The sequence below is a fragment of the Trypanosoma equiperdum genome (assembly GCF_001457755.1).
Source record: "Trypanosoma equiperdum strain OVI genome assembly, contig: ctg_549, whole genome shotgun sequence".
NCBI classification, from domain to species: domain Eukaryota; phylum Euglenozoa; class Kinetoplastea; order Trypanosomatida; family Trypanosomatidae; genus Trypanosoma; species Trypanosoma equiperdum.
Genome location: NW_027124475.1, coordinates 138,016 through 160,537, shown reverse-complemented (window position 1 = coordinate 160,537; position 22,522 = coordinate 138,016). Strand labels below are relative to the sequence as shown.

Here is a 22,522-nt window from a genome sequence, read left to right as displayed (position 1 = left end):
GGGGGGGGGGGGGGGAGGGCGCGGCCTTTCAATCTAGTCTTATACCCTTCGGTTTAAACGGCGTGCATAAGAAACGTACCGGTCACTTGTGGAGTGGCAATCTTCTTTCCAGGATGTTCTCTGCCCCAACTTCTTCCTGCGTCGCATATATTGGAGCGGGTATAGTAATTGCCGGAAAGATTCGCCGAGTTCGATTTCTGAAGTTTTGTTTTAATTTTCTACCGTGTCCGCTTGCTTATGCTGCGTGCGTTTGATACGAACACCTCGTCCCCAGCATTTTTCTGGGCACTGAAGGGTCTTTGCAGGCAGTTTTGTTACCAGAAATGTTGCATCATCCATATTTCTCCTTTATTTTTACTGAATTTTTTACAGGGTATTGATTCCTGATGCGTGGGAAAAAGCCTAGAACGCGAGCGTGTCAGTACCACGTTCCGCACTTTTCCTCAATTGGGAGTTTTGGCGTGGCTCCAAGAAGGGTTTAGTGCTTCCGCCCTCTCCTCCTCCCCCTTGCACTCTTTTCCTTCCCCCTCCTGTGACTTCTACCCCCAACTCCGCAGGGAGCGAAAGGGGCCGTCTCGTTCTCATTGTCAACCCTTCGCGCTACTAATGGCCGTCGACCCTTATAACACTTAGTGTCTGTTCCCCCATGCCCTTGAGCACACAACCTAATGCCCACGCACAGAACATACCCGTTTCGGAATTCATCGCCCCAGTGCACCAATCCAACCTTTGCCTCCCGGAACAAAGCGCTTGTGAAACGTTAGCCCCCGCTTTTTCGCTAAAAAGTTTTCGACCGTGCCTTCAGCTCTCAAATTCGTTGTAAGCATCTACGTGGCTACCAGCGGTGGAGCGCGTCCATGAATTGTCTTCGCGTTCCATCGCATTTCCAGCACAAGTTATAGATCACTGCTGCGAGTGCCCGTGTTGTTGCCAAGTTTCTACAATCCCTCCTTATGTTTGTTTGTTTTTTTTTCCAACCAGAAGCGATGCCGGTGGGGAATTCACCAAACACTAGTTTGAACTCTACCATGGTAAATGGTATGGACCTAAAACCTCCCCGCTGCTCCAAGCAATAACGCCCGTGATGCCATTCGTATCGTATTCTCTCGGTTTCCCTTCCATGTATCCCAGAGCTCAATCGCCCGCTGATTCTTTGATAACCTCAGACCATTAGTCACTACAATGGGCGTGCTCAACAACCTCAGAACAAGCAGCGAGTTTATCAGGTTCCGGTCCCTTGATTTATTTTTTGAATTCTGTTTCTAGCCCTTACCTCCTCCATTGTTCTGCGGCCACCTCCTTCAGCACTTGTTTTAGCTTTGCAAATTTTTGTTCCCTTTTTCCTGCAATTCGCACAATTTTCAGCATCTGCTTCCATATCCGGCATTTCTTGAATCCAGAAAGATGGCACCAACTCATTTCCTTCGCCAGTTGCTTTCATTGATTCCATGCGGATTGAGGAGGAAATTGCGTTGCCCATCCCATCCGTCATCCTACGGTAATATTAAAAACCGTGGATGCACTTCCTAGACGCATATTTGCCGCCGAGTTGCCCAATCGGTGCTATTCCATGCGAACAGTAGACGTCTATGACGGCACAAACGGACTCAATAGCTGTCCCTACGGATGCTTGCTTCGAGCTTTATTTAACGGCGGTTACTACTTCGGTTCGGTTTCGAACTCCAGACCGGCGCCTCACTTTTATATTTTTTCACGCTCGGCGCCGGGTATGGTTTACAGTGTGGCGACTTTCTTGTCGCCTACCCATTCGTTAGCGAGTCATGTTTCCCATTCCAAGCGCCGTTTCACAACGGAGTCAGCGGCGCAGCTTTGGGCTTTTGAATAGATATCATAGCCCACTGTCTTTGCATCCGCGCCCGTTGTCATCGGGCCTTGCGTGGAACATGGTAACCAGCGTTGGTTTCGCAACGGCAACTGGTTTTTGAAAATAGGCTTGGACGGGCGTGCCCTTCTACCCCCCCCCCGGCCAAGCATTGATTTAGCAGATGTTCTTTTGCACCCTCCAATTTGTTGCGGGCTTTGAGGCATTTATCCTTTTTCTCTTTTTTTTAAAAAAAAGGGTGCGGACACGTCCCCTTCTTTTGAAGGCCTTTGGTTGTTCTGATATTTTTTGGTCTTGCTGCTAACGTGTCTTTCCTTCTTCAGGACCAAATACGCTTCACAAAAAGTGCAAAAAACAGCCCCGGCATCGCAGCAGGTGCCTTGCCAGAGCTCGGTCTTTCTTCTGAAAGGGGCAAGAGGCATTCCATTGCTATCCACTGAGAATCGAACCTAAGCTCCGCCTGACTTTCGCCCTAAATAATAACAGCAGCGGACAGGCACCTGAAGAAGCAGGCCCATAAGCTCAGCATGGCTGAAAGGCAACCGCACTCTCTCCCGAGAGCCGATGCCATCGTTTCTTTCCACTTGCCTAGTGGCTGTTGAGCACCTGCACGCTTCAAATGCAAATATTTAGGAAGCACCCCGGCGCTTGGCCTCACCCTTGAAAGAGCGCAAGAGCCAAGCACAATGACGAGGCTATAGGCGCCACCTTGGCGTTAATATGGTGTCTGTAGGGGCCTCCCCGCTATTCCATCTTCACGTAAGGGGGAAATGGTTGCAATGCCATCTCCATCGATAAAGACGGTGTTCGCGCCTACACAACCATGCCATTGGCTTTGCATTCTTCGGAATTCACTGCCTCCCCATTGGAACTCTCTTTTTCCACACCCTCCTGTGCCCAAGAAAGAGTATTCGTCGCGCGGAACGTGTGGCTCGGCGGAAGATGGCAATTGAAAATTTAAAACTGCCCGAAAAGCTGAATGCACTGGTGGTTGCTACAAGATAGAGATAGCGGCTTGCGAGTACGCTAAGGAACATGGCACCAAGCAGGGTGCCACAGGCAGAGTATGGGAACAATGCCGATATCTCTATCTTGAATGAGAAAACGATGGGCTGGAAAGGTCTGCGATAGACGCTGGTGGTGTGCTGTTTGGCGATTCCGCAAGCGAAATGTGCGGAAGGGGCCGTAATTGTGGAGTGGAGGAAGCGACTCTCATATGTTGCTTGTTTGGTTGTTTTTCCCGTTCATACGTTTGGGAAGATGGTGGCGACACCGTTCGCCATACATTTTCGAGGTGTGGATAGAAAAGCCGCACAATCCGGTTGAAGGCTCGAAAAGAGGAGTGACGCGAAAAAGATGCGCCGTCCGGGAATCGAACCCGGGTCAATACCTTGGGAGGGTACCATCATGCCACTAGACCAACGGCGCGGCAGGCGCAGCAGCGAAGATAATTCTCGTCATTATATTTGGAGGAAAGTGCTCAGTAGCGGATTTCGACCTCTGAGGATATTTTCGGTATCTGCTGGCAAAACATCTTTCCCCTTTTCGAATGTCTCGGTGCCCGCGAGTTCCAACCTGTTTTTTTTTTTGCATCCGTTTTTGCTTCCAAAAAAAAAAAATCGAAAAAGATGGGCGAAAAAGGGGCCAGGCAACAAAGTCCGTTAGGGAAGTATATCCCACTTTCCTTTATTCACCGTCCGTTTGACCCGCAGGATCTGCAGCGTGGCAAGTTGTCGATCCTTGAAGGAATACATTTTGAAGAAAGGGGGAAGATGTTGCTTCTTTTCCATCCTTGGTGCCGCTGCCTGAGTTCACTAACCTGCGATAGAAGGGGAAAGTCGAGCGCCAGCAGCTTGCTTCACCACCAGGCTTGTGTTGAGGTGGAAGGGCGGTGGTTTCAACTCCCCGAAGCCCGTACAGCCGATTCTTTACTGAGATACTGACTCGAGAGACGGACCCCCTGTGCGCACTTCCAAAACACGCGCAGTAACAAACAAAAATCTACGCATTCTTGGTGCGGCCGTTTCGGTGCTGAGTGAGCGTCCGAGTGGTGCAGCTCCGTGTGGCCAGCGTATTTGGGGTGATGGGTGTGTTCTGAGGGTCCGCGTGCCCACCGATTGGCTGACCTGGAAGCGTGTTGCTGCTGCTTCATTGTGTGAGTTGGTGCGGTGGTTGACTCGCGCGGGGTGGGTATTCGTTGGCGGGGAAGTGTGTGTTACCGAGTGTTCAGGACAGCAGAGCGCGACGTTGTGATGTTTTGGACCGCTTGTGAGTCGGGGTACAGGTGGGTGGTCGTATATGTATGTGCTGGATTTCTACGCCCCGCACCCTTCGGTCTCCCTTTAAGGTTTGCAGAAGCCGGGGATGCGTCTCTGGTTTTGCCAGTGTCGGGTTTTTACTGCGGCTACTTTATACCCTTCTCCCGGAGCGGCGGCGAAGGAAACTGCCCGTGTTATGGCTATGTTGCTTGTTTCGCTATTCAAGACTATTGAGTTGGCTTGATCCACTTCAACGGTTGGGCTAGTGGTGGTCTTGTGCGCCTTGCGGCCGAGTAAATAAGCGAAGTTTTGTCGGTGTTTGTGGTGCCTCCTGATTTCCCTAAGTCACCCCACGGTGAGGTTATTCTAAGCCCGTACTCTTTTTTTCTGTGTGGAAAACTCTGTCTACCTTAGGCAGTACACTAGCGCACGTAACCGGTTATGCGAGCTATTCCCTTGGTGTGTCGGAGCTGTGCTTGCTCCCTTGCCGCCGAAGAGTACACGCAGATCCTCATTATTTAAAGGACAGGTAGCTGCTGCCCTTGCGCTCGTGGACATTGACCGCTGCTTACATCTGGGTACAATTTCTCCTCCTTGTGATGAATATCCATTATATATTGGGAGCTTGTTCGTTTTCGTCGCCACGTTATTTCAAAATTATGCAGTTCACCTTCTTTACCTTCATACTGTTAGTAAGGGGAAAACGATAACGGTGTCGGTTTTTTTAAAAATCAAAGGTTAGATCGGAGTGGATAAGTTTAAAAGGGGAAAGTAAGTAAGCGGTAGCAATGTTGAACGCAAATGCCAGGTCCTTCGTCCCCCAAGCCGCTGGAGATCACGGAGCACCGCACAGGAGCAATTTTTACCGGTATCTTTTAATGTTACCAACCATCAGAAAATATGATGCTACGAAAGAATCCGAAGAAACAAGTGGATTATTTCAACTCTTAACGAAGAGGTTACTCTGTAGTTATTCCCACGGAGGCCCAGGCGATGATGCTTTACAGGTATTTACTACCACATTCTTCAGTAATGTGAAGAATGCTGGATATTGTTCTGGCACCGAGGCACCAACTGGAATTCTACTATCCCGCTCCATTTTGTCACTTACAGGCACTGTGTCCGACATATGTGCCATTAGCGCGGCACCTGGTTTTCTGGTTCGTGTTGAGGTTCCTAAGGAGTGCGGTGCTGAGGTTGCACCTCAGCTGAAAGCTGCTTGGGACGACTACTTCTGGACACTTCGAGAGGATCCTCGGGTTTTGGCGGTGGGTTACGTGGGATCTTTCTGTGGAACATCATCAAGTAGGCGATACGCTGGCCCCCACCGCCACTACTTTTTTGTGTCGATAATCATCCCGCAACCGGAAGATGTTCACTTTTTCCAGACGGCTCTATTGGGAATTAACTTTCATCCCCTCCGTATTACAGAGGTAAATGCCGTAGCATCATTTGCTTGTAGCATGCAAGTTCCTCTCACCGTGGTTGTCTCGATAGGGGATGATGCAAGCAAGAAGTTGCTATCAGATGGCAAGCCTGATCGGTCATTTTTTGTTTCTTTGTATCCATGTGATGTTTCACGTACATTATCCAGTTTAAAAGAATACGAAACACATTTTTTGTCACTTCTGAAGGAACAAAATGACTGGCCGAAGCCAACTGTTGTTCATGTTAACATTAATATCGATTATTCTCACCACGTAGGGACGTTAGTTTGTCCAGTGTTTGATATGCTGGCATTCGTTGGGGATCTGTGTGATGATACGGCAGCCAGCGTTTCGGGTGTTTGTGTGAGCGATACAACGTTGCGAAAGGAATTTGGTGTGACGCTGTGCACGGAAGCAGACGGTTGGTTTTTGAATGCGACGCTAAACTATGTGCTGGCTGCGGGTCGGTCATTCGACATGTCGAGCACTTGCTTTGGTTATGTTCCCCAGCACTTCAGAAGGTCCATTACGTTTGCTCAATACGAATACGCTCACAAAATAGCGGAGAAGTGGCTTCCTGTTAATTGTGTCCCAGTCCCACTCAACAGAATGACGTTTGCTGCGGCAGCAGAAGAATTTTCCAAATACCCGTACTATGTACGGAGTAAGACCGTGGGAGCAAATGTACTACTGATTACAAATAGCGAGGGGGATGTTTTTTGTGTAGACGTTAAGACGGGAAGCATTTCTGCACTTCCAGATTACTTTCGGGGGCTGGGTGGAAGGGCGAAAAATAGCGTTTTTTCTGCTGTCGTTGCTTCTTCCTACCGAAGTTACCTGGATTATGTCATAATAGTGGAGGATATTCTATCTTTTGAAGAAGCTGACGTGCGAGAGCTACCCTTTCCAGAGCGGTGGTTTTACGTGGAAAAGTGTTTGCTTGACAATTACGCAAGCCGTCCACACACGAGCCCCAATCGGGTTGCCATTGTCCGGACAATATATACCGTTTCAACTCAAGCTGAGCGCTTACTTAGAAACCCACCGGCAGGACATCCAACATTGGGCTTAGTTTTTGTGCCTCACGTTACCAACTGCAAAGAGAAAGATACCTCGGTTTATAGCTGGATCCCTACATCCTCGACAACTGCGGTGTTTATTGTTGGTGACGTTGAAAATGTCCATCCAGAGAGTGGAGATGTAAAACGGGCGTGGCTTCTTGTGGCTGACAGCGGTAAGAATACCATGTCTTATAACAATGAATATGTTGACTATATATGGGACTCTGCCCCCGAGCTTAGGAGCGGCTCCGTCATCGAATGCGTCCTAAAGCGAAGTGACGATGGTTCTCATTGGTGGGAGTTGCTTCGGGGCCGTGGTCCGGATATGGGGTACCAGCCAGATACGTTCGACATCGTTGAGAGACTTGTTCATGTGCCTGGATTGACGCATAAGGAAATGCTGTGGCTACTTGACGCTGCCAAATACAGGTGTGGAAGGTGTCATAACGTAAGTGACGTAGGAAGAATGAACGTGAAGCACATGGCGTATTGGTGCAAAAAGTGCTGGAGCGAAACAGGCCATGGGGATTGTCTATACTGTGGTCGGTTCTGTGTTATGGGAAAGAATGACACCCTAAACCAACACTTCTATTGTGATAACTGTTGGGGCACATTTTCTGCTACTAACTTGAAAGCAGAAATTGGATATTTGGCCCCTCCACCGGAAAATGCATCGTTTGCAACCCATGTCTTAACCCGGTGCGCATCTTTACTCATAGATATAATAACTCCTAAGGTGGCCACGAATGACGTGCTTGAGATTTGCTGTGGGGGATACCTTTTAAGAAAATGGATAAGGAACAAAACGGCTCGGTACATTGGTTTCGATTTGAAGTCGAGTGTCGTGGATGCTGCGAGCGAGCTCATTTCTTCATTACGCCATGAAATGACAGAGATGTCATTTTATGACGTTATCTGTGCCGATGTGTTCTCTGCAAACTTTTGGAGTCACCACTTGACGAAGATCCACCCAAGACAATTTCATGTCATAACTGCGTTTGCCGGATTTCATCATGCATTCGGAACAGAGTACACCGCGATGCGGCTTATCGAAAGCGTGGCCAATGCCCTAATTCCCGGTGGGGTATTTATAGGTTGCTTCTTCGATGTTGAGCCATTATTTGCTAAAGGCAGTTTTGGTAACGGTGTTTTTGCGATTGAGTGGGCCGCAGATTTCTTACCAAGGGTGGGAAATCACTTTCTGCTTTCGGTGCAGAAGGGTCATTTCAAAAAAGTCAACGTCGTTCCGGTTGATTTTCTCGTTGCTGTAGGGCGGGAGTGTGGACTTGTTGTTGTTCCCGAGGCTTGCTCAACATTCCAAGGGATTTTGGATAATGACCGTGGCTTCAATAAAACAATTTCGTCCGGCGAGAAAGACTACCTGCTTGCAATGAGGGCGATTGCATTTCGCAAAGAGGGTAACGCACAAGCGGGTGTAGTTCCGACACAAAACGTTGACCTTAACAGGGATTAATAATTCTAATTAGCGTTATTTTTTTTTTTTTACATGCATCTGTGTGCTTTAACATCTAAAGGTTTCGCTAAAGTTTTGTAGATTTTTCCCCTTTCGTTTTAGCACATTAACTTTCGTTACGTAAGCGCATGAGTGCAAACTCGTGGTGGCTTTTCCTTAGGGGATCGCAAAAACCCACTCTAACGGACATATTCCGCACTGAATTATTGTATATGAAAATGTGTACGTCTCTGTGTGTTTTGAGCCAATGTCCCCCTTTTATTTTGAATGTCTCTCCCACCTCACCAGAAATTATACAATGGCAAAGCGCTCGAAGTCGAGTAAGGAGCGGAGAGCCAGGCGGAAGGAGAGAAAGCTGTTAGAAGCTCGGATAAAATCTTCTCACGAAAAGTGCGACGAAGGCCTCTCATTGCTGGAACCGACAGGTAGGAACGCACAACCGAATTATGTAAAGGCAATGGTAGCTTTGGAGGCAGCGATAGAGATATACGAGGAAAACACAGTTGCTTATTTCCTACTCGGGGAGTGCCTTCGTGGTCAAGAGGAATATGAAAAAGCAATCGAGCGTTATTCCCAGTGCCTGGAGAAAGATCCACTAAATATTAGAGCTATGGAGGCACGTGCAGCAAGCTACGTGGCTTCATCAAATTGGTCTTCCGCCTTCGTAGATTACAGTTCAATTATCAATGTAGAGCCTGACAATGACCACGCATATAATCACAGAGGCTTATGTATCTTGAGCACACGTGTACCTGGTCTTCGTCTCCTTTCTTCGGAGTTCAATCAGTGCGTTAATGACTTTAAAACGGCGATACGATTGAACGAAGCCAATTACTACGCGTGGGCTAACCTAGGAAGGGCATATGAAGAGCAAGGCCTATTAAAGGAGGCATTGCAAGCGTACTCATCCGCTCTGAGGGTGAAGGAGGAGTACCACTATGCTCAGCTGCGTCGGGCATGTCTTGCACTGCGTATTGTTGAGTCTAGTTGGAAGTATGACGATGAGGAAAGTTCCCAGCCTGCTGCCACAAAACGTTGTGACGGCGCCTCTGTTGTTCTGCCAGCTCTGAAATCTTTGGATGATGTGAAGTCGGAGGTGCTTGGTGAACTAGCAGCAGTGGACCAACGGGCATACGAAGAGGAACTCCTTAAGGCTGCTATTGTGGATTTTCAGAGTTTGATGGCGGAGGGCACCGACAAGCTCAAATACGACCCATGGCTGCCCCTGAATTTGGGAAGCTGTTTTCTTCTGCAGAAAGACATAAACAGAGCTGAAGAAGAGTTCAGGTTAACTTCAGAAATCATTAACGCCAGGCCGCAACTTGTTGCGTGTGGTGAAGCAGAACCAATTCAGTGCGCAGAGTCCCTGCAGGCCGTACTGAATCTCAGAGTGGAGGTATTGAAAGCTATTAGGGGCCGACGCTTCCTTGCAGATAGGCATTAACAGGTGCTGCAGAGGGATTTCTTGTTGCACGAAAATGCCTATGGAGAGCTTTGTAACAGCTTGCGGGGGGCGTACCATGTATAGGATCACAGAGACGAAGCGCTATGTTTTTCCGCTTGTGCGGCGGCCACGTGTGGCTAACCTTGTGGCTCTTCGAACTTTGCACAATTCCTAAGTTAATGCCATTGTTTATCTTGTTAACGTTTTCTTATACATGCACTAGGTTTCCCGCTTAGTTAGGCTACAACACTTCGTGCTGTAGATTAACCATGGTCAGTCGTTCGGGGTTGAGATTTAGCGGATTTGATGTGAAGGCACTATATCCTCATGGCGTTCCAAAGCGAACGTTTCCCTATCGGGAGGCACCCAAACAGATTTCTACTGCACCCACTGCCGGTGGGTTTTACCTGACTAAGCATGCCCTTGGATGGCCTTTTCAAATTCCTTTTGAGTGGCTTTTCTACCGAGCTCCAATTTTTACCTTTGTGGCGTGTGTCGTGTATGATCTCTTCTTTGGGATTCCCCTTCCGTTGATGAAGGAGGTACCTCCTGGCACCCCAAAGCATTTCTTCTACAACAACTCGGGTGGAACACCACATCACTTTTGGCAGCATCAGGAAGGATGGAAGGTACCAAACATGTCTGGCGCGCGGCGATGGGTTGACTGATCGCGAAGGGGTACCGAGATAAGGATATGCTTAATGTGGTGGGGTTAGGGTTAGGGAAATATTTCCGCTGGGAAAAGAATAAATTTTCTCCCAGGAAGGGGCTGTCGTGAGGGTCCCCTCTCCTACGCTAGTTTCCGCAAAGTAGTGTGCTGGTTGCGTGGTTTTAAAAAAGAAAAAAAGCATTTCTTCTCACTTCCCCATTCCCCCTTGCTTCTGTTTTATAGGAAATTACGGAGTGTTACAAATATCGTTATTCTTGTGGTAATCAGTACCGAGTACAAAACAACTTTCCCTGTGGTTGCGCGTGTTCCACATAATCAGATCGCTCGCAGCCCCTGTGGGGTTTCACATTCACCGTTGGCACTTTGTTTGCGATGTTCACTGTCTAATCTCTCACCTGCACCTGTCAAACAAAGCCTGTACTTTTTGATTTTCCTTGACTCATACGTTGAGGCGAGGGAGCCGACCAGCAATCATTACCACCGATTCTCGTGGTTTCTAGCTACTGGAGCGGAGGGACATGAAGGGTTGGGAGTCAGTTATCAGACACCTCCTTCCGTGTACATCGAACTTAACTGTTTTAGGTCGAGCTTTTTGCGATATTTCCCACAGCATTACGGGTGCGACATAGCGCCGTCTCCCGGACGGTACACGATGGAGGTCGTCCCTGAGTGCGTTAACACAATATGTCCGCGTAAGTGTGTTGTGCGAAGCGGTGGTGTGATGATTTGTATAGGCTTGGATGTGATAGTTTCGACCGCTGTCTAGCTGCCTGTGCTTTCGTCGTGAAGGATAATTTGTTGTTGAGTATTAGGGTGCTGCGCACAACCCCAGCTCTTTCTCTGTGCCGAGGGTAACATCTCGTCAACGGTGAGGGGGAGCTATACGTTTATAACGGTGATGTGTGGTGCGAATCCGTCCCACTTATGCGACAGTATTGCTTAGGATGTGACCTAACCGGTCGACGCAGGTCATTTGGCTCGAACGCTGAAAAATCACGGGCCGCAGCCCCAACTGACTGTACAGGGCGGTAAACACTCTCTTTGTCCTACACTGGCGTCCGTATCAACGCTGTAGTTTCCAGATACCCACTTCGGGCGTGCCCATCGGGATGCAGTGCGACATGGCTGGCTGTTGAGTGCAGGCCGCTCTTCATTGGAAAGGCGGGCCCGAAACAGATGGCTTTCTATTCGCAGAGGCAAGCGACCATATGTCGTAACGTTCGGTTGCGCTGAAGAAGATGGTGGGCCAGCTGACTGGCCTGTATTGTAATGTGGATTTTTTTTTCAGTCCAGTTTCCACCTTTATTCTCAAACGAACGAGCTGAGGGCACACACAAAAGCTTCTGTGCTAAGGGGTTACAAGTTAAGGCTGCACCGCAACCTCGAAGTCATATCGTCCGAATATAAGTATTGAAATGTGCATGTACGCTGCCTTTTCCTTTCTTCACGCGTAATCCTAGTGGAATGACTAAAAAATGGAACGAGACGATGATGCGACGGGATTTGTTGAACTAGAGCGCCGGCTACAGGAGGTGAAAGCCCGGCTCCTAGAGCTTCCCCAAGCATGTGCCGAACCTCCCGAAGGGGTGTGTGAACTGCCGCAAGAACGAGTGGACGCGCACCCCACGGGAGCAGAGGAAGGCGCACAGGATGAGGAGGAGTCCCTCTTCCCGCTGTTCAAAGTGGAAGAAGTAAAGGTCACCACACCCTCCGAGACACCGGAAACATCCGTAGCGGCATTTGAGTTTAGGGATGAGTCACAGCTTGTTGTTGTGAAGCATCAGTTTAAGCTTCTGGGGAAGGGAGCAAATTCAGTTGTGTATCTCGGAACTATCTCCAGACCCACTGATGGCTGGAAGGAACACCATGTCGCTGTGAAGGCAACTCGGCTGCAACTGACCAGAGCTGAGGAGATTGATAGGTTGATAGCCATTGTGCGTTTGTGGCGCAGTATCGCACACCCCGGATTTGTTCGATGCTATTACACCGGGCTTTTTCCAGCAAATGGCACGAAGGATGGAAGAATCGACATGTACGCCGCGTTGGAGCTCGCTTCCGGCGGGACCTTGGATGCCCTCCTGAAGCGCAGGGAGAGGCTGAATGACAGCGTTGTTCGGACAGTTCTCCTAGATGTTCTCCGTACGCTGCAATACATGCATGACGTTGTTGGCGCAGTACACAATGACGTTAAACCCCAGAATATACTCCTGTTTGGGGGCGCGGGCGCCGGGGAGGTGCGATACAAGTTGTCGGACGTGGATTGTATGTGCCCTTGCCTACGCTGTTTGGAAGGGAGTGGCTTGGAAGAATGGAAAACGGTCAAGAAAGAAGGGGTGGGCAGACGGGAAGGTATATATGGTACGGCACCTTACATGTCCCCTGAAAGTTGCCGGGGTATTCCCTTTCTATACACCAATGACATCTGGTCTGTGGGCGTGCTGACGTACCAGCTATCAACCGGGAGGTTGCCGTGGACTCCTCTGGAGTTGCAGATCCCGTCAATGATATTGCACGGCTATCGGCAATCCTCGTCCAACTCTTTCGGTCCCGTGTTGGACGAATTTGACCAGGGCTCTGGGCAGAGCTATTCTGACAAACTGAAGGATTTTGTTACCTTGTGTCTTCTGAAGAATTCTACTGAAAGACCGACGGCTGCTGAATTACTTCAACATCCCTTTCTATCAGGAGCGAATGCTTAGGGATCAGCGGTCGTGTTTTTCTGAAATCGCGTGTGATCACAAGGTGTGTCTGCTGTCAGCGTGCTAAACCGACGTGTTTGGCCGATGGTTTCCGCAGGTGCAAAGCGCACTGTATGCGAACAAAAGTTGTGGGAACGCTTCTGTGTATGTGAACGCCCGAAGAATCTGAGGGTGCGCTCATTCTGGGGGTCACTTTTTGTGCTTCAAACGAGCTATTGCACATTTTTCTACATGGGTGGAACGTGGTGCTCTCGGCCGTCCAGCTTCCCCTTCACAAATGGAAAATAATGGGGTATTGTTAGCTGCCACGTGGAGTTTAACTGCTGGCAGCCGGTGTGGTTGCAACTCCCGCCCCTCTGCTTGCTGTCCTTGCTAGAATCGAGAGGGTGGAACTTTGTATTTGATTTCTCTTCACTGAGGCGTGGTTGAGCAAAGGCAAAAGGCCGTGACGTGGATCAAATGACTCCTGTTCCCTCTTGTTTCTCACTCACCTCTTCCCCAAACACACACACACACACACACCGGCAGCGTTTCACTGCAGAAGCAGAGGGTGCGCACCACTGGGCCCGCAGGAAAGTGTACGATCTAATGGAATGAGAAGTTCTGTGATGTGCACTGGCATCTCTTCCAATGCGACGTCGTTACAGCGGGACTAGACGGTACACATAACCGCCGATTCGCCATGCAAAATAGTTCGGAAGCACTTTCACGTGGGACACATGTCGGCACACGGCGCTGTTTAACGTGTTTGTGTTTGTGTGTATTTGTGCGTGTGTGTGTCTGCCTTCCCGGGTCAGTGGGAACACTGTCCGGAGGGGCGATACTTCGGTACCTAAGTTATCTGTTGATTGTCACCCGATATCAAAAGCACAAAGCAACTAGTTTGTGGTTATCTCTGAAAAGCTTGCTTGCTGTAGGTGCTCCATTGTTCGTATCATGCTCTTTTTCCCCCGTAGAAGAAAGGTCCTGAACACAACTGAAACCAAGGGTTAAGGTTTGATTTCGTCCAAGAGTAAGAGGGTAAATGGCTGGGGATGGATTCGTGGACGAACATCAATACTTCGAACACCCTCGTTACCACATCTTTCGTCAACGACAAGAAACTGCCTCTCCAATTGAGTCCTCGGCCGATGTCGAAGGACAGACAAATGACGGAGAGCAACAATTCATCCTGGATAAAGGGGCTCCAAAGAGGAGTCTTTCAGTACCAATGCTCATGGGGTTGATGTACGCGTATACTACTTCTGGGGCTTACGCTATTGAAGAAACTGTCCTCGGGGGAGGGCCACTGCTTGGTATCATTTCTATTGTTCTGGTTCCCCTACTCATGGCAGCGCCAACGACTATCGTCGTTGCGGAATTGGCAACAGCCATACCGTCGAACGCTGCCTTCTTAATGTGGTACAACGTTTCATTCCATCGTGTTGTTTACTTCGCGATGGTATTACTGACTTTCCTGCTCATTTTCATCGACAATGCACTTTATACCGTGCTCATATCTGAGTACGTGTGCACTGCAGTCCCTTGTTCTGACACGATCAGTAAACTGCTTCGGTTGGGCATGGTGCTGGTGACGTACACGTTGAACATGGTGGGAGTTCAGGCTGTTGGAAAATTGAGTATCGCACTCTCTATTGTGACGGTCGCACCGTTTTTGACGTTATTTTCGATGCATATGATCAAGAGCAATTTTTACCTCAACTGGCCGGCGATAAGCTACATTCCCCCATCTATTGATTGGGCGACATTCATAACAACTACCTCGTGGAACCTTTGTGGGTTGGAGCAAGCCGCCACGGTTATTGAACAGACCAAGGCACCTCGACGAACCTTCATCCGCGCGCTTGCGCCTCTTCTGGGACTTGCCTACCTTACGTACATTCCCCCAATACTCACTGGAGCAAGCATACGAGAAGGCCTACCTGATTTGTCACAGTGGGTAACAGGTTTCTGGTCGGACGTCGCCTTCAGTGTGGGAGGTGTGCCACTAAGGGTATTTATGGTTGTTGCTAGCGCGCTGTCTGCACATGCCTTACTGCTCTCTTCTTTCTGCACAACAACACAAATCATCGCAGGTGTTGCCTACACGGAAGCATTTCCCGGGCCGATTAATCGGGTCTTGTATAAACGGAACAAGCGTTTCGGCACTTATCATTGGACCCTAACCCTAAATGCAGTATTAAGCGCATTGTTCGGCGTCTTCCTCGAATTTGGACCGCTCGTGAAGGTTGATCAAGTGCTCTACGGGTTGAGGGTGCTTATGATCTTTATTGCCTTCCTGGTCATACGCCACCGCCATCCGCATCTCAAGCGGCCGTTCAGAGCTCCTTTTGAGGGGAAGCTACTGTACTTGCTTATTATTCCAATGATACTTTTCGCTGGACTCATCGTCCTGGGTATGGTGGAAAGTACGCAGTCGGTTATCGTAAACCTCTCAGTACTTGGGGTTGTAATGGTCATTTCGCTTGTCTATTGCCAACTGGTGCGGAAAGAGGACTTTTACGGGAGAATAGTAACAGGCACTCTGAGCGAGGATGAAAAACAGTAGTGTTAGGCATATCGAGGATCTCATACCATTGTTAAATACGGAGGGGGGCGTACACATAGGAAGAGAATAACCACTGAGACGCACGGCTGTGTTGACCGACCGTTAACCTTCCTTTCCTGAGTCGAATGCCCTGAAGGCACACGTCTCCGCGGCGAAAAAAACAGACAAACAACCGGCGCAACTGGGACTAAGCAACGCCGGAGCGCACTATTTCCCACTTACTACTGAGTGGAAGGACTTCAGAGTGAATCAAGGAAGGCTTTGAGCTCGCCTTCAGTACATATGACTGTGTGATGGGAGGCTGGTGGAGGGAGGAGGGGGAACGGTGTTTTTGTTTTACCACGGCAAGCCTGCGCTCATTTACCTCAACGACACCAACAAAGGCAACCATGACACACACGTAGATAATAGGGACCTATCGAAAAAAGGAGAGATGGTAGTAAATGTGCACACAAACGTGTCCACAAAACATTTGAGCCGTATGCTGTAGTGGATGGATTCTGTCGTGCGTTATTGTGGCACGAACAAACACGAGCACGAAAACGGGTGCCTAACCCAAGGGTGGTGGGAACCACCTGAGTCGGGCTCGTCATTACAATAGTTACCGTTCCTGCTATCATTCTTATTTTTTTTCTTTTATTAGCTTTTAATTTTAGTGTCTCCCACCTTTCTGATTACTACTAAATTTAACATTTCTCCCAATCGACCTGATCCATTCTTAAAGGAACAAGGATCGAAAGGCGAAGCAGACGCACGAGTGCGAATTAGAAAAAAAGAAAAGGGAAAAACGTCAATCAACTACTCCATCTTTCACTTTTTTATTTTTACCATTCTATCACTCTGACAGCATGTGAGCGCTTCGCTCACCGCCTACCGAGGAGGTAGCTGACTATTTTTTTGGGTGGCTTGTACCGCGATTTAGTCCAAGCATACGGTGAGTAGTATATGTTCGTATTTTTTTTAAATATTTCTGTTCAGGTGAAAAGCCCTTTGACAGATCACTTAGTAACACTTGCTTTCCATGGTGGCTATTCCGCTCGGATATACCCTGTTCTCTTTTCATTTTTTTTTTATATTTCCACTTCACCATCACTATGGGGTGATATTGCTTTTTTTTTTTTTACTGGCTATCAACACCCAAAACTACCCGTAGCGCTGAGGTTTCTGACACCCATATGACACAAAAAAATGTGCTGTGTCACTCATGTGCCCTTCGGATGTCGATCATGCATCAGGTACCTCCACCGCAGCCCCCAGTACAGACGCGCTCTGACCACTGTGGGAACGGTAGGCTCCTCGACGAAACGTATCACCCACGCTTTTCAATTGTTTACGAAACGGCGGAGAGTGCTCTGCGGTACTTTCGAAAGGCAGAAGATAACGGAGAGAGCACTACGGCGGCCGATGAGAGGAATAGTCTCTGCTGTGCGTGCTTGGGACTTTACCAGTTTTTGGATGCCGTCCACGCCCCAGTTGTGGCCGCGACAATTCGCACAAGTAGGTTCATCGACTCGAGCCGCCTTTCCGTGAATGTGAGTGTTCACCGGAGCGTATCATTTTTGTGGTTGGCAGTGGCTGCAATCTTTCACGGTGTAAGTGGAAGGGAGAATGAGAAACCAAATCCCACAGCGTTGGTGCCAGAAGAGCACGCCAACTTCAAGGATTTCTACATGAGTGACCTGCGGGCGCGGGTTCTGCAGTACCTTGTGCGTGAGCACTCTGAGTTATCCAAAGTGAAGACGCTTGTTGGGTATAAGGCCTACATGCAGGAGATCACTCGTCGTGCCGGAAGTGACGGCGGTGTAACTGAGCCCCAGGTACAACAGGCGTTTGTATACAGCCCCGATAACGAGGGCCTCGTTGCGGACATAGCCGCTGAGCATCACCAACTAAAGAACCTTACCAACGGGACTGCGGTACCACTGCAGTACTGTAGCAACCGGAGCGAAGGGGTGCTGACGTACAGTGTTATATATGACTACGTGTTTCCTTACTTGAATGCTACTGGATGTTGGACCGGAGATGCTGCTGATGTGGGACGGAGTGGCAATTTTTTGATCTGTGAACCAGCAACACTGGCTTGTTCCCTGCAGCACTCCAATATCATGTTGATCGGAAACTACCGCAAAACGAGGCGGGATCTCTCACAGTCCCCTTGGTTTGTTAATGGAAAACGTGTTGGCTCGTACTCTCTACAGGAAGCGATTGCCGATCCGGTGTTGCCCTTCTTTTTCCCCGAAGGTGTAACGTCCCTACCGTGGGAAGGGCCAATGAAAGATGCCGCATGCCAAAGCGTGAAGCGTCCCCGGCGTGAGGTGTTGGAAGCTGACCAACAACATCCCGGAGTGGAAAAGCTGAATCCGCACCGCACGGCATCCGAACGCGTCTTCGGCTACGGACGGTACAAGTTTCATAGCGCTGGGCGGGAAGATGTGGATGTACGTATGCTCGGAAGTGGGCGGCCCTTCGTTCTCGAAGTCATATCGCCCAGCAGGGAACGCGCGTCACCGGAGGATTTGGCATCTCTGGAAGCTGTGGTTAATACCAGCGAGGAGGGAAGCGTGGAAATATCAGAATTACGCATAACAGATGCTGGTATACTTCTCCGCATGGCTCATCACTCGCAGAGCAAGGTGAAGAGGTACCGTTGTGTTGTGTGGTGCAGCAGATCAATACCTGAGCCGGAGAAAGATAGACATTTTCAGGCAACGAACGCTGTGTGTGACCTAGTTGTCGAACAACGCACCCCCGTGCGTGTACTACATAGGCGATCGTTGCAGTCACGTAACCGAGTTATTCACCATATTCAATTGGTGCCGTTAAATGCTCACTGGTTCCTGATGGACTTAGAGACTCAGGCTGGCACCTATGTGAAGGAGTTTGTTCATGGGGATATGGGAAGGACCGTTCCACATTTAGGTCAGCTGCTGAATGGTAGAACAGACATCATCCAACTGGACGTGCTGGGCATGACGGCAGATGGTCTGTAGGGCAGAATTGGGTGGGTTCTGCATTTCTTTAATGGTGGGGAATTGTAATATGCTTGTGGATAAGGGGATCCAGTTGGGAAACAACCTAAAATCTCTCAAAGCGATGACGTTCTCTATATCTACTGCGGTACCGGACTTCATCACTGCCCCCATTCCCTGCTGAACATCATTCAATTTAACCATCACCTGCAGGTTATCGCAGTGTGTAAACTCTCCGCCGTCGGTCCCCACGAGAGTGTGGGTGTGTTTGCAATTTCCGAAGCGATTAAAGATTGCCTACCTCGTGTAGCAAGCCTACCGAACGTTTTTTATTTGGGGGAGGGAGGTGCTGGGGCGTGAAGTGGAGGGCGTCGCCTTCAGTTTCACGTTGCGACCGGATCCTACTGGCACATTATTCCCCTTTTTGTGGTGCGTTTTTTAACACTGTGCCTCCTCTTCCCCTCAAGATGCTACCGCGCCATCGGTTTCCGGGTGTCCTGGTGGCACCGCAGCTGTACTTTTTCCGATGTAACCCTCAGTGTAGCTGGTGTGTGAGGGGGGGGTGACCGTTTGTACGAAGTAAGACTAATGTTTCTGCGTGCGCTCATTGCTACTTTTAACCCCTGTTCTATCCTCGTGCAAACAAATCAAACCAAAGGAATCAAACACTGGAGTTCTTGTTTCTATTTCGTTTCCTCCCTGGCAGGTGAACTCTGTTTGTTGAAGGGTAGGCTGGCGTGGACGCCTCCACAGGACGGATAAGTAACACCAGGGGAAGATCATATTAATAGTTTTAAGGCTGTCGACCACGCACACATTTGTATTTTGTGCGTATCCCTTCGGCTGAGGGAAAGCACCCTGTGTCATTTGTTTGATCGATCTGCTCCCCGCCGTGTAACGTCCTTTCCTCCTCGATTATGCTGCGGTACGTTAAAAGAATTGTACCAGCGCACCCAAGGTCAGTACTAGCGGTTACCTTTTCGTTGCGCGCGATGTCCACCAAGGCACAGAAGGCGGGCAACAGCGAAACACACTTGTACCGCATTATTTCACAGCGGCTAAACATACCCCAAGGCTCTGCATGTTATGTTGTGGAGCAGACTAAGAAAGGTTCAACTGTGCCCTTTCTTGCGCGGTATCGGCGTGACGAAACAGGTTACCTCGACGAGACAACAATCCGGCAGCTGCTTGATATGGCGGAGGAGCTACGGGAAGTGCAACGACGCCGCGAATTCATGTTAAAAAGTTTGGAGAAACGTAACCTCCTTACGAGGGAACTTCAAGAGACCTTTGAGAAGCTAGTTCATTTGAACCAGCTAGAGGATGCGTGGGAGCCGTTTAAAGAAAAGAAGACGGGTCTGGCACATAGGGGGCGTGAGGCGGGACTGGAACCTCTCGCGAAAAAATTGTTGTATACGACGGATCCCATCGACGATGTGCAGCAGCGTCTGCGCTGCGTGGACGACGGTGAAAAGTTGCTAAGGGCAATTGTGGTGGAGGAGGTGCAGCGTTGCGATGAGGTACGGCAGATCATGCTAACGGAGTGCAGGCGGAGCGGCACCATTAGTTGTGCACTTGCTGGGGAGCCTGGGGGAAAGTCAGCGAATTCCGATTCTTTTGAAAAGAATAAGAAGCATTTTGAGTGGTATGGTGGCAAGGTGTGGCCGGTGCAACGGATTAGTGCACACCATTTCCTGGCACTGCAACGTGGCGAAAGTGAGGGTGTGTTGAAAGTTAAAATGGCCGAAAGCAATAGGGACAAGGATGTTTTCTTTGCGTGGGCTCGTCGGAAATTTTATGGAGCGCGGAGACCTACTTCTTCAGTAGCTGGGGAGCTTCTGCAGAAGTGCCTTGAGGAGGCATGCAAACAAGTGGTGCGGCGAACGCACGCGACGGTCCGGCGCGATCTCAAAAAGAGTGCAATAAAAGAGTCTCTGGCTGTCTTTGCACACAACCTTCGCCATATCCTCCTCCAGCGCCCAATGCGGGATGCGAGAATACTTGCGATGGACCCGGGCTTCAAAATGGGTGTTAAATGTGTTGCACTAGACGAAAACGGCGGTGTTATTGCGTGCTTTTGCTGCACCTTGTCGAAGAAGGATGAGATGAAAGAATATATCGGTGGGTCGGTCGGGAAAATGAATCTTAACAAAATTGTTATCGGAAACGGGACTGCCTCGGGGGACGTGGCCGATGTTGTCGCCGCCACCATCAAGGAGAAGAACCTGAGCGTCGAGTATGCTATTGTCAGTGAAGCAGGCGCCAGTGTTTACTCTGTTTCCGATGTCGCGAAGGAAGAGTTTCCCACCCTCGACCCAATGTACCGCGGAGCGGTGAGCATTGGCAGGCGTGTCATCGATCCGTTGAGTGAGCTGGTAAAGGTTCCGGTTCGATCAATGGGCATTGGTATGTACCAACATGACATCAGTGAGGTCGAACTGACGCGCTCATTGAATCGAGTGGTGGAGTCGTGCGTAGCATCAGTTGGTGTTAACGCAATGGTTGCAAACCGCTACGTGATGGAAAAAATACCGGGTGTGACAAAGCGCATGGTAGACCAAATTGTTCTCGCGCGTCACGCCAAAAAGCTCATGAGTCGGGAAGACCTTCGTCGCGTTCCAGGGATGACTGAAACTGTTTACAAGCAAATTGCAGGTTTCTTTCGGTTTCCTAATTCCACCAACCCACTGGACGGCTCTAACATTCACCCCGAGTCCTATCCCATTGTGCAGAGGCTGATCGAGTTGTTCAAGGGACAACAGCGGATCGACATTGGGCGTAAACTTCTTGACATGAAGGAAAATGAATTGAAGGAGCTGACGGAGCGCCTGGGATGTGGTAAGGCGACGCTTGAACTGTTGGCCCATGAACTGGCAACACCGGCCTTAGATCCCCGCTCCGAACTGCCTTTTGCCGGCCATTTCCGTCGCGCCCCAAGAGCGGCAGACATTAAATGTGGGGACAAACTTGCGGGGGTGGTGCGTTGTGTCACAACGTTCGGTGCCTTTGTGGATGTTGGTCTTCACGACGATGTGCTCGTACATGACGTCGACATTGATGCGGTTTGTGCGGGAAGCTTTTTAGATGACATAGTGGTGCAGGGCGTTGACCGACTTGGCAGAATTCAGGTTAAGTGCGGCGGTCAAACAAACTCAAGAGGTGTTGCAGGTGCTCGGGGTCACGCGCAAGGACTTGCCATTGAATCGGAAGATATTGTGTCGTTGGGAGCGGCAAAACCAGAGGACGGGCAGATGCTGAGCAGCTGCCTCGCGGAAGTTCGGAAAGAACGGCGACAACTGTTCGCGTCTGATCCTTCGTCTGCGGATAAGCGGCCTGCACCCAACAACGAACCCCCAGTGCACGCGGGAGAAACTGCTGAGGGTCGAAAGAGAAAACGAGAAGGGGGCAGCGAAGAAGACGGGGCCGTACCGACGAAGAGGGCGAAGGTGTCAAAGGAAAGGCCCGCCGCCTCAACAGCGCGGCGCAGCAAGAGCAAGGAAAAGGGGAAGACGCCACGAGCGGCGAAGAAAGCGGCTGTCGGGTCCCGACAGCCGCCAGGGGCCGAAGAAGAGGTACGTAGAGTTGCGGCCGCTTCCGTGGGCGGCGCAACCCCTGTCACCTCTTTCCAAACGCCAACTGAACGGAGGAAAAGGAAAGTCGAGATGAAACCAGCGTCACAACCCAGTGATCAAACTGGCGATGCTCAAAGTGTATTTGTGTTCTGAGCATAAAATAGGTGTGAACCCCGCGTTTTCCGTCACATCCTCCCCTCTTTGTGGGCAACTTGAAGCACCTTTGGAACTACGTGGGCAATGGAGGCCCCAGTTCGCCTGCGGTTGTTCCCTGCACGTCATATTTGACAACATAATAGCCTCAGTGGTGTAGCGAGGGACGTGTGAGCCCGCTGCGGCGAACGCTCTCATCACGGTGCTTTGGTCATGTTTGTGTTGTTGTGACTGTCGGCTCCGTCTGTTTTTCGCGTCCATCTCCCTTAAACGAAGCAATTTTTTTTTTGGATCCATAAGTTTGTGGGAGCAAAACCTATGGACCAAAGTTCGTCTAAGTAACAGCAATCCCTTTCTTCGTATTGTTTCATAAATGTTTCGATAGGGACGGTGGAACGTGAAGC

General features: G+C 49.7%; 4 protein-coding genes, 1 non-coding gene and 4 pseudogenes across 9 annotated transcripts; 8 read left to right on the top strand and 1 right to left on the bottom strand.

The window, feature by feature from the left end:
* Positions 1 to 3,199: 3,199 nt before the first annotated feature.
* Positions 3,200 to 3,786, top strand: TEOVI_000234800:pseudogene (annotated as a pseudogene). The gene is given in 3 exon segments: positions 3,200 to 3,430; positions 3,432 to 3,452; positions 3,454 to 3,786. Coding segments are annotated over 3 exon segments (585 nt in total).
* TEOVI_000234900 lies at positions 3,201 to 3,271 on the bottom strand. The gene has a single exon. It is a non-coding gene; the product is annotated as a tRNA-Gly (tRNA).
* A 1,103-nt stretch (positions 3,787 to 4,889) lies between the features above and the next one.
* Positions 4,890 to 8,063, top strand: TEOVI_000234700:pseudogene (annotated as a pseudogene). Its single transcript has one exon. A coding segment is annotated over exon 1 (3,174 nt).
* A 247-nt stretch (positions 8,064 to 8,310) lies between these two features.
* TEOVI_000234600:pseudogene lies at positions 8,311 to 9,507 on the top strand (annotated as a pseudogene). Its single transcript has one exon. A coding segment is annotated over exon 1 (1,197 nt).
* Positions 9,508 to 9,776: 269 nt separating this feature from the next.
* TEOVI_000234500 (uncharacterized protein) lies at positions 9,777 to 10,175 on the top strand (the record flags this gene model as incomplete). Its single annotated transcript, XM_067225433.1, has 1 exon — positions 9,777 to 10,175. The coding sequence occupies one exon, from the start codon at positions 9,777 to 9,779 to the stop codon at positions 10,173 to 10,175; it is 399 nt and encodes a 132-aa protein (XP_067081534.1).
* Positions 10,176 to 11,652: 1,477 nt separating this feature from the next.
* On the top strand, positions 11,653 to 12,876 carry TEOVI_000234400 (protein kinase, putative; the record flags this gene model as incomplete). The annotated part of the gene is made up of 1 exon (XM_067225432.1): positions 11,653 to 12,876. One exon carries the CDS (start codon positions 11,653 to 11,655, stop codon positions 12,874 to 12,876), a length of 1,224 nt encoding a protein of 407 aa, XP_067081533.1.
* Positions 12,877 to 13,900: 1,024 nt separating this feature from the next.
* TEOVI_000234300 (amino acid permease/transporter, putative) lies at positions 13,901 to 15,424 on the top strand (the record flags this gene model as incomplete). Its single annotated transcript, XM_067225431.1, has 1 exon — positions 13,901 to 15,424. The coding sequence occupies one exon, from the start codon at positions 13,901 to 13,903 to the stop codon at positions 15,422 to 15,424; it is 1,524 nt and encodes a 507-aa protein (XP_067081532.1).
* A 1,175-nt stretch (positions 15,425 to 16,599) lies between these two features.
* TEOVI_000234200 (uncharacterized protein) lies at positions 16,600 to 18,414 on the top strand (the record flags this gene model as incomplete). Its single annotated transcript, XM_067225430.1, has 1 exon — positions 16,600 to 18,414. One exon carries the CDS (start codon positions 16,600 to 16,602, stop codon positions 18,412 to 18,414), a length of 1,815 nt encoding a protein of 604 aa, XP_067081531.1.
* Positions 18,415 to 19,310: 896 nt separating this feature from the next.
* TEOVI_000234100:pseudogene lies at positions 19,311 to 22,118 on the top strand (annotated as a pseudogene). Its single transcript has one exon. A coding segment is annotated over exon 1 (2,808 nt).
* Positions 22,119 to 22,522: the final 404 nt, after the last annotated feature.